At 37.3% G+C, this 9,812-nt stretch overlaps 4 protein-coding genes across 6 annotated transcripts; all 4 read left to right on the top strand.

Annotated features, from left to right (window-relative positions):
* Positions 1–284: 284 nt before the first annotated feature.
* On the top strand, positions 285–1,961 carry Or12 (odorant receptor 12). Its single transcript, NM_001190539.1, has 7 exons — positions 285–300; positions 371–640; positions 710–1,214; positions 1,291–1,390; positions 1,467–1,586; positions 1,657–1,812; positions 1,896–1,961. The coding sequence occupies exons 1-7, from the start codon at positions 285–287 to the stop codon at positions 1,959–1,961; spliced, it is 1,233 nt and encodes a 410-aa protein (NP_001177468.1).
* A 303-nt stretch (positions 1,962–2,264) lies between these two features.
* Positions 2,265–4,664, top strand: Or13 (odorant receptor 13). 2 transcript variants are annotated; one of them, NM_001190540.1, is made up of 7 exons: positions 2,862–2,931; positions 3,021–3,290; positions 3,389–3,884; positions 3,990–4,089; positions 4,162–4,278; positions 4,350–4,505; positions 4,578–4,664. In NM_001190540.1, exons 1-7 carry the CDS (start codon positions 2,862–2,864, stop codon positions 4,662–4,664), a joined length of 1,296 nt encoding a protein of 431 aa, NP_001177469.1. The 2 variants fall into 2 exon arrangements, with proteins under 2 accessions (XP_032455987.1, NP_001177469.1); XM_032600096.1 differs by lacking the exon at positions 4,578–4,664 and having other exon boundaries at positions 2,265–2,931; positions 4,350–4,577.
* Positions 4,665–4,740: 76 nt separating this feature from the next.
* On the top strand, positions 4,741–7,535 carry Or14 (odorant receptor 14). 2 transcript variants are annotated; one of them, NM_001190541.1, is made up of 7 exons: positions 5,707–5,722; positions 5,818–6,084; positions 6,197–6,677; positions 6,749–6,848; positions 6,923–7,045; positions 7,126–7,281; positions 7,355–7,429. In NM_001190541.1, exons 1-7 carry the CDS (start codon positions 5,707–5,709, stop codon positions 7,427–7,429), a joined length of 1,218 nt encoding a protein of 405 aa, NP_001177470.1. The 2 variants fall into 2 exon arrangements, with proteins under 2 accessions (XP_032455989.1, NP_001177470.1); XM_032600098.1 differs by having other exon boundaries at positions 4,741–6,084; positions 7,355–7,535.
* Positions 7,536–7,917: 382 nt separating this feature from the next.
* On the top strand, positions 7,918–9,720 carry Or15 (odorant receptor 15). The gene is made up of 7 exons (NM_001190542.1): positions 7,918–7,936; positions 8,088–8,354; positions 8,483–8,969; positions 9,064–9,163; positions 9,241–9,357; positions 9,432–9,587; positions 9,661–9,720. The coding sequence occupies exons 1-7, from the start codon at positions 7,918–7,920 to the stop codon at positions 9,718–9,720; spliced, it is 1,206 nt and encodes a 401-aa protein (NP_001177471.1).
* Positions 9,721–9,812: the final 92 nt, after the last annotated feature.

Below are 9,812 nucleotides of genomic sequence, written 5' to 3'. Positions count from 1 at the left end.
TCACATTAGGCATGTTTTATTTCTACGCATTTCCCATCTATACTCACTACCAATGATATTATATTTTTATCTTATCATAAATTAACTAATCTTAAATGAGATCCTTTAGTACCCGTAGTAAGAGGTCTTGTAATTTAGCAACATTCACATAATAGTGGGTTCTTCATCTCGTATTTTAATTTATAAAAGCTTGCGTCTCTAGCTTTGTGCAGTAGTGGGGGTATTCGCAGAAATCGCGCAGAAAGACCGTCAGTCATTCATCGACTAGCAAGGAAGCATTTTCAATGGCCGATAAAAAAGGTGTGTACAGCTTGTTTTGAGATACATCGGAGTTAAAATAATCAAACTAAATTAATCGGTACCCCCACAGGCTATGAAGAAGCTATTGAAGCTACTCGCGCTGTTCTGCGCGCTTTCGGCGTATGGCCAAACCGTCACAAAATTAGTGAAAACTGGCTCTCTCGTAGTCATTTCCTTGCACCGGCATTTTTAATAATTTGTTTTATCAACATTCCTCAGACTTTGAAAATTATAAAGGTGTGGCGCAATTTGAATGAAGTTCTGGACATTTTGGTGACCGCTAATATTCCAAGCTTTGTAGCTCTTATAAAACTACTGTGTGTTAGGTACAATAAAAAAGGTATTTCGATGAAACATTGAAATAGTTTTATCGATTCTGTGATACGTTGATAATTTATATAGTGTCTAGTTATAGGACTATTGCTAGTATCGATGGAAAACGATTGGAAGAGTCTAAAAACTCTCGTGGAGACACGGATCATGTGGAAAAATGGAAAATTAGGAAGTTTAATAACGTTAGTAATATATACCCTTACGTGCGGAAGTTATGTGGCATATGTGATAATGATCACTTATATAAATGTGGGCGGATCCAAGCAAGAAGATGTAATAACGCTTAACGAGAGCAAAAAACTTCGACCGCTTTACATGAGGTCATACTTCATCTATGACGTACAGAAAACTCCGGTTTATGAGATCATATGGATATTTCAATTCGTATCTATGGGCGTAGCTACGTTTACGTTCATGGCGGTCGATTCTCTCTTTGCCGTATTAATGATGCACCTGTGTGGTCAACTTATTAATCTGCAGGAACGCCTTAAAAATTTTACGAACATGTTGGGGCAAACCAAAACACGAAATTTTTCATATCAACTTTCGACGATTGTCTCGAGACATGAGCAGTTGAATAGGTCTATTTGCTTTTTTTATAATATTATTTAATTAGTTCATAATCAGTCTAAAAATATCTAGTCCGATTTTTTTTAGATTTGCTAAAGCTATTGAAAATGCCTTCAACACTATGTTTTTAGTGCAAATGTTGCTCAGTGGTATGGTGCTTTGTTTACAAGGTTACCAGATCGTTATAGTAAGTTGGACAATCTTTGAAGAGATTTATGTAGAGAATAATAGTAACTAACTGAAATAAATATAATAATTTTTAGATCTTAACTGGTCGTGATACCGTTCAAATTATTGAATTACTTTTTATGGTCTACTATACACTTTGTTTTGCCTTTAGCTTATTTGTTTATTGTTATATAGCAGAAATTTTACGAATCGAGGTATTCATTACAATTTCTATAAGACGCCATATTTTTAAATAAGATTAATCAGAACATTAATTCAATGCAGAGTATGGAAATAGGCAATGCAGCATATCACTGTGATTGGTATGATTTATCTGCTTTTGAAAGAAGACTTTTTATTCTAACAATTATTCGTTCCAAAACGCCTTTTGAAATTACTGCAGGAAAATTTGCAGCTTTTTCCCTAGAATTCTACTGTAGCGTATGTATATTAGTATAGATGTTTTCCTATTTTATTTCAACTCAAATTAAAAAATACTAACAAAGTTACAATCCACTTCGCAGATTTTGAAAACCTCGGGTGGCTATCTCTCAGTGTTACTTGCCGTACAAGACAGATTAGCTGCTTGAGATTTATTGTATATTCTGCTTTTAACACAAAGCATACGTTAATGTGCCGTCTCAAGGATATTGAAACAATTTTAATTGAAACTAAAAAAACAATTACTATTTTAACACCAAGGCTATTTATATTACGTACAATTCAAATGTGGCCATAATGAAGAGTGTGATTATTAGTTTGTACAAAGCTACGATAATTAATACTGCCGTGTCCTCCATTATCGAAACAATTCTCAAATCGTATGCATCCTTGAACGTAGTATTGTAATCTTTTTTTTTTCATACAAGAGTTATGTTAGTTATATTATCATAAAACTTTCGTATCAACAAGCATTTTTTTATCCTTCGTAGTTGAAATACCGATTACAATCATCACAACGATAATAATCAAAATCATGGCAATACAACACGTTTTACAAACCATTGCAATAAGCAAAATGCAATGATAACTCTCTCAAATCTCGCGTTCAACTTCCGATGCTCACTGTCGAGCTACGTGACACCGAATGCTATTCTCAAAAGCATACTACGCATGCTCGAATGGACAGCTCGGCAAGCGCTTACTTTAACATCGAGGGCTCTAAATTTTTTAATTTCCACGAGCGAAGCTCGGGCATTGCTGATCCGCGAGTTCCGTAAAAAAAAGCTCGTTACCTTACATACTTAATACCCAGAGGCTCTCGAGCAACAAGACGTGGTCTCAATTATCCAAGACGCAAAAAATGGGATATAATTATGCGGAAGACACAAGTACGCTTGATTATGAAAAATTCAGCACTCGCCGAGCTGTTTCGCGGACATGCCTCGTATCGTCTGCGGGGAGCGCAGTTTGAGAGTGAAACTTTGAAGCGTACATTTGGTCATCGTCATCGTCTCGGTATTTGAATATGTTTTGAAGATATACTCGAAATGACAGTGGAGATTGCGGAGGATTCGATGGAGAGGATTGTCGCATTGTCCGATGATCAAAACGTCGATGGTAATTAGAACTTTTGAAGGAATAGCGATTGTCTGAGTGCATCAAAGGATGTTCGAATACACGTGAGAAAATCGTGTGAAACATTTTAGGCTACAACCACGCGATCGGTCCATGCCGATTTTTTCTGCGCTTGCTCGGCACTTGGCCAGATCCTTATGGAAACGTTGATAGCTGGACGACCTCCGCTCGCTGTCTCGTGATAACGGCAACTATGTTCCTCTTCGCGACCATCTCGCAGACCGTGAAGATGGCCTTGTCGTACAAAGACTTGAATTTGGTAACGGAGATCCTGACGAATTGCAACATACCGACAACCATCGCGACCATCAAAATTGCCAGCATTTGGTACTACAGATGGGGTGAGTTTTTGTCTGTGAATGAGTATCAATTGCGTTATATTTTGTACGAATAAAAATTATATCTTAGTTTATTGAACTGCTTTGTAATTACGTACAAGTGCTGCGAGACTTGGTGCGGCAGATCATAGAAGACTGGGAGATGTCCCACGACCGTCACGAATCGGCCATAATGTGGCGAAGCGCCAAAATCAGTCGGATATTCTCCATCGGGTGCATGTTCATGACCGAAGGAACACTTCTTACTCAGTGCGTCGTCGGACTCTTCAGACCCATCTCTTACGCCTTTAAAACGGACCTGAATCAGAGCATCGAGTGGCCGTTGTACATGAAGGGCTCATTTCCGTACGACGTCCAGTCATCGCCAAACTATGAACTGTCAATACTGGGACAGCTGCTGTCCAATGTTTTCGCCTCGACTTCTTTTTCGTCCGCAGATTCATTCTTCATTGTGCTTATGTTTCATCTTATAGGCCAGTTGTCCATTCTGAAACTGACGATTTTGGACCTGCCGAGTAAAATCGAGAATTCAGATGACAGGAGTAAGTTTATTGATCGATTCGCTTTCGTGCACATGAGACATAATCGGCTGTGGAGGTAAAATAAAAACGAGCTTCTTTGTGCGTATTTTTTGGTGCAAGTTTATTGGGTAGAATATACTTGGTATCTCAATTATTCCACACTACTATTTTTATATTCTAGATTTTCAATGGCCATTGAGGAATCTTTCAATACAATGTTTCTCATACAAATGATACCCTGCATTTTCGCTCTGTGTACTCAAGGTTATCAACTCATAATGGCAAGTGCTTTCGAATGAATATTTATTTTGTTGCTGCTAAAGTACACTTGTATATTGATCAGATTTTTCCAGATAATGGATGCCGATAACGTTTCGTTAATGGAACTTATTTTTATGATATACTTTCTGGTTTTATTTTTGTTCACCATCTTTACATACTGCTACGTTACAGAAATTTTGCGTTGCAAGGTATATCGTCAAGTAGTAAAGACTAAACTTATCTCGATAACAAATTAGCAGAGTTGTAAACATTTTTCCAGAGTTTGGAATTGAGTTACGCAGTTTACGATTGCGACTGGACCATCTTACCAGCGAAAGAAGCCAGAATTTTGCTACTGATCTTGGTTCGCACGCAGCACCCGTTTGAAATAACAGCTGGAAAATTTGCGAGTTTCTCACTTCCATTTTATTGTCGAGTAGGAGCTTTCTCTTACTTCTCCAAATTTTCTTATAAAGTTAAATATTTCAAACTTATACTACCTTTTTAGATTTTGAAAACATCGGCTGGCTATCTATCGATGCTACTTGCCGTGAAAAAACGATCTGAACAAGTTGCTAGTAAGGTTGTTCTTTAAACGCATTCATCGAAATAGAAAATATATATTTGTAATAATTTTTTTATTTAAAAAAATAATAATGACTAAGATTTTTATATTAATTTCATACGGATCACTACTTCTGTAAAGATATCATTATTTTTGACTCTGTGCCTTTTTATACATAATATTTTTCAACTTTGTCAGTCGACTCCGAGATATTCACTATAGACTGTATTGTTGCGTCATTACAGTTTAAAATAAGAAACATATGCAAATCATCCTCCTACACAAAACGATGTCTTTAATCACATGCCTCTCAGTATAACCAAATTTTTTTCAAAAATTGCAACTAATAGTATTGACGAATGATGAAACGAATGCGAAAACCTTTGTTCTTCTTCGTACCGCGTTAGTAATGAATTTAAGACGCTCTTTTCGATGTACGGGACACAGAAATAAAATACAACAAAGGAAGCTACATATCAAATGAACCAGCTCAAGCAGAGACAATTAAAAGTTCGTTACTGATTCTGAAATGCATTCTAAGAAAAGACGTCGTATCTGCTTATAGCTACTTAATAGCTGCAACAAAAATAAAACGAACTGATATCAGATGTAAATGAACATCTTTGCTCCTTCGTAGATGTAAGAAAATTGCATCCCGCAAAAAATTGCCTGTACATTTTAACAGAATTAGCGAACCGCTCGTGATCGTATTACTCATAGATGCCAAAATAAGCAGTCGCGATGCTCCGAGCTATCTGCATAACGAAGTAAACAGCTTCCATACTCGTACGAAATAAAGAAGCTCATTATGCTAAACGTTCTCATATGCTTATTCCTGATGTTTTATTAGCGCAGGGATCGCGTTTCAACGAGCATTATGCTTGTGATGCTAATAAATTCGACCATGAATTAAAAATTTCGTAATGAGGCAGAACCGCACGGAAAGAGAAATTCGCTGTTATTATGTACTTTTTATTCATGGACTATTAGAATCGTACGATGAGAGATGGTGGGGGGTCGAAGCTCGTGCAGAGCTTCAGTCTGTTACGAGAGAGCGACGGGGTTGTTTTAGATGTCCAAGAAATCAGGTACGTCAGTCCACGATCGCAAAATTTATATGCACGAATTTTCGAGTTTCAAATAGAATATATAAAATCATAACGTATGACAACGTGTCACGCAGGTTTCGATGTTGCCGTCGGTCCAAGTAGAGCATTTCTTTGCTTCGTGGGTGTTTGGCCGAATCCCGAGGGATCGGAGACTACGTTTGAGACAATCCAATGCATCATCGTAACGCTCACGATGATCATTTTTGCGAACATCGCTCAAACCGTGAAGGTTTTCATGGTCTGGGGTAACTTGAACTCCGTCATCGAGATCCTGACGACAGCTGACATGCCAATCTTCGTTGCTCTGATGAAGTTCCTCGTAGCCTGGTACAACAGAAAAGGTTTTTTCTTTATAATCTGCTGATTTTTATATCCAAGTAACCAATAATAAATAAATAGATAAATATTCTTAAACACACTCATGCAAGCGTTAGCAACACTAAAGCCAAAAAGTGTTAAAGGGTTTGGTGATTTTGATGATGGAGGACTGGAGTCGCAGCTACTCATCGAGTAACCTCGACTCCATGTGGCGGACAGCGCGATTCAGTCGCAAGCTATCGGCGGTCTGCATAGGCTTAGCTCAAGGAACGATAACTGCTCAGTTCATTATGGTCGTGGTTTTCGACGTCAACAACAAAGGCGAGGCTGAGCGAACCCTTTACATGATCTCGTACTTTCCCTACGATACCCAAGTCTCGCCCAACTACGAGATCACATGGCTGGGACAGTGCTTCTCCAATATTTTTGCGGCTGGGGCTTTCTCAGCTGTGGATGCTTTCTTCGCGGTGCTGGTGCTGCATCTATGTTGCCAACTGAGTATTCTGCGGAAAGAACTGGTGATGCTGGCGGATCATCACAAGAAACAAGGAGATAACAGCGAGGAATTTTCGAGGAAGTTGGCTAGAATTGTAGAGAAACACGAGTACTTTAATAGGTGTGTGTTTAAAATGATATCGGTTATTGTAATTTTTTTTGACGTTGCGTCATTGTGTTTATTATTTTCAGTTTTGCGAAGACTATTGAAGATTCTTTTAACACGATGTTCTTGTCACAGATGATTGCGTCATCGCTTGCATTGTGCTTACAAGGGTATCAATTAGTTATGGTAAGTTTTAAAATACTCCTGCATAGATTTAAGACACAATTAAAGATATCTTTTTCATACACTTTATACTATAGATAATCACGAATACCGAAGGGAAATTACCCGTCTTTCAATTGATCCACATGATTTACTTCACATGTTGTTTTTCATTCAGTCTATTCGTGTACTGCTACGTTGCCGAGGAACTCCGATTCGAAGTATATTTAAGTTATTTTTCTTTTTGCTATTATAGTGACGATTATAGTTTTGATACAATTTTATTTTATAACTCATTCAGAGTACAGAACTAGATTACGCAGCTTACGATAGTGATTGGTACAATTTGCCTCCAAAGGATACAAAGCTTTTGCTACTACTAATGCATCGATCACGGAAGCCTCTAGAAATTACGGCTGGTAAATTCTGCGCCTTTTCTTTAAGACTCTATTGCAGCGTAAGTTTTTTACGAAAAAAAAATTAAAAATACAAGAAGCTTCTAATAGTTTGAAGAAATTTTTTAATTTTAGATATTAAAAACATCAGGTGGATACTTATCAATGCTTCTAGCTGTGAAAGATCGGCTAGTAGTAGAAGCTGACTAGTTCTTGAAAACTTATATTTTTCAAAGATACTGTACCATAAAAATGAAATCGTTATTTTTGATAATAAATCGAGTCAGTAAAAAATTATAGACTAAATTTAATAAATTTTGATGAACTTTTAAAACGTTCTTACACCATGCACACCCTTTTTTAGCAGAACAATGTATCAAAACTATAATCAGTACTTTTTTATTCATCTTTTCATATCTTGAGAACTTTTAGACGTACTTCGCTGAACGAGCAACAATATCAGACATAATGTAACAAAGCCCAAGCCATGAACCTGCTGCGAATGAAGACACGAGCTGCGTGAGTGTCTGAGAACTAATAAAGTATTTAGCACAAAAGTGTGAGGGCGTTGTATATTTAATAGGAGACGCTCGCTTACTGCGCTCTCTTTCAAGCGAAGAGGGGCTTGTTTTCCTCTGTTGCGATCAATTCAACTGACAAGTTTTCAAAGCCTCTGTCTTGTCTCCATATAACAAGTAATGGCAGAAAAAGAACAAGGTGGGTAATACATTTTATTACCTTGGCGATGAGTAAAGTATTGTAAAATATGATTATCTAGATATCAACAGAATTTTTCACAAAATTTAGAAATGATTTTGACATGGTTTTCCAATAGTAATATACGTAATGCGAAAATTCAAGAGTTTAGGTTTTCAAACTGCCTTCTCCGTGACCCGATTCGTCATGCGCTTTCAAGGGATCTGGCCTGGGGTGGACAAACCAAGAACTGGATTTTCTCGTTTCCAGTTCATTCCAGCTGCTCTGATGATGGTTTTTTTTATAAATGCAGTTCAAACAATGGAGCTGACTCGAGTGGGCGGTGACTTGAACATGATCATCGACATATTGACATTTGCTGATATCCCTATCTTCATCGCCTTGGTAAAACATGTCGGAATAGCTTACAACAACAAAGGTGACACAGTAGTAGTAGACACCGTGATACAGTATACCTATACTTGAAATAAAAAATTGTTTTTTCTTTTAAATGTTAAAATTGAACGTTATAAAATATAACTGACAAATTACGCTTTTTCCGTAAAGTTCTTTACAAACTGCTGTACTTGATATCCGAAGACTGGAAGGAGGTGACCAAGGAGTCTGAGAAAAAAGTCATGTGGCAGAAAGCTCGTCTCAGTCGAATATTTACGATGATAGAAGTTAGTCTAGGCTTAGGTCGGTTGTTCATCCATACCATACGAATGACCTACGCGATGCTACATCCAACCAGCTTTGACCCGACCGGCAAACTGATCAGACCTTCCTACATGAGAGGCTACTTCATCTACGATTCGCAGAGTACTCCAATATACGAGATAACTTGGGGCTGCCAGTTCGTTGCCACAGCCTTCGGTGGATGTGCATTTGCGAGTGCTGATGCGCTATTCGTTGCCCTGGTCTTTCACCTGTGTGGACAGTTGACTAATTTGCAAACAGAGTTTAGAGAAGTTGGAAAAAATACCTCTGGGAAGAAGCTGGAGTTTGTCAGGTCATTGGCAAGGATAATCAAGAAGCATCGCAGAATATGCCAGTAAGTAATTGTTTCCTGTAATTCATCAATTGTCATGATTAAATAAAATACTCAGATTAATAAAATTGATAATTCAAATATACTTTGTTTCCAGTATGGCAGATACGGTTGAATACTGCTTCAACAAAATATATCTTGTGCAAGTTTCAAGTTCTTCGGTAATCTTTTGTTTACATGGATATTCTCTCGTTACGGTAAAAACTACGCAATATTGTTGACTTACGATGAAAAACTTGTCTTTAAAAATAATGTATGCTTTTTTCAAATATAGATACTTTTTGACCAAGACGATGTCGTTGTAGAGCTGATTGTTATGACTTTCTTCACTCTCGGTTTCATCTACAGCATGTTTGTCTATTGTTACGTTGCTGAGTGCTTGAGTACAGAGGCAAACGCAGTACAAAATTGATACGATGCAGTCATTCAAAATAAAGACTAACGCTATATTATGATTGTTTTCAGAGTTTGGCACTGAGTAGTGCCATTTTTGACAATACCTGGTATGATTTGCCACCAAAACACGCGAAGCTACTGTTACTGCCTTTACAGCGAACTGGAAAGCCACTTATAGTTACTGCAGGGAAATTCGTTGTATTTTCGTTAAATTTATTTTCCAATGTACTTACATAATTTGTGTTTGTTCTATGCTTTGATCATAATGAATAAGCGATTGAAGTACTTTTTTTTGCAGATTATCAAAACTTCCGCTGGCTATTTGTCGATGCTTCTAGCTCTGCGCGAGAAATTGTAATACTCGAAAGTCTTGACATTTCTACGTTCTTATTCTCGTTTTTAATGTGTTTTTTTATAATCGCCATTGTAACTAGTATTCTAGTATAAAGC

The sequence above is a fragment of the Nasonia vitripennis genome, chromosome 5 (assembly GCF_009193385.2).
Source record: "Nasonia vitripennis strain AsymCx chromosome 5, Nvit_psr_1.1, whole genome shotgun sequence".
NCBI classification, from domain to species: Eukaryota; Metazoa; Arthropoda; class Insecta; order Hymenoptera; family Pteromalidae; genus Nasonia; species Nasonia vitripennis.
Note: the sequence above shows the minus strand (reverse complement) of the source record. Positions and strands in the feature narration are given on the sequence as shown.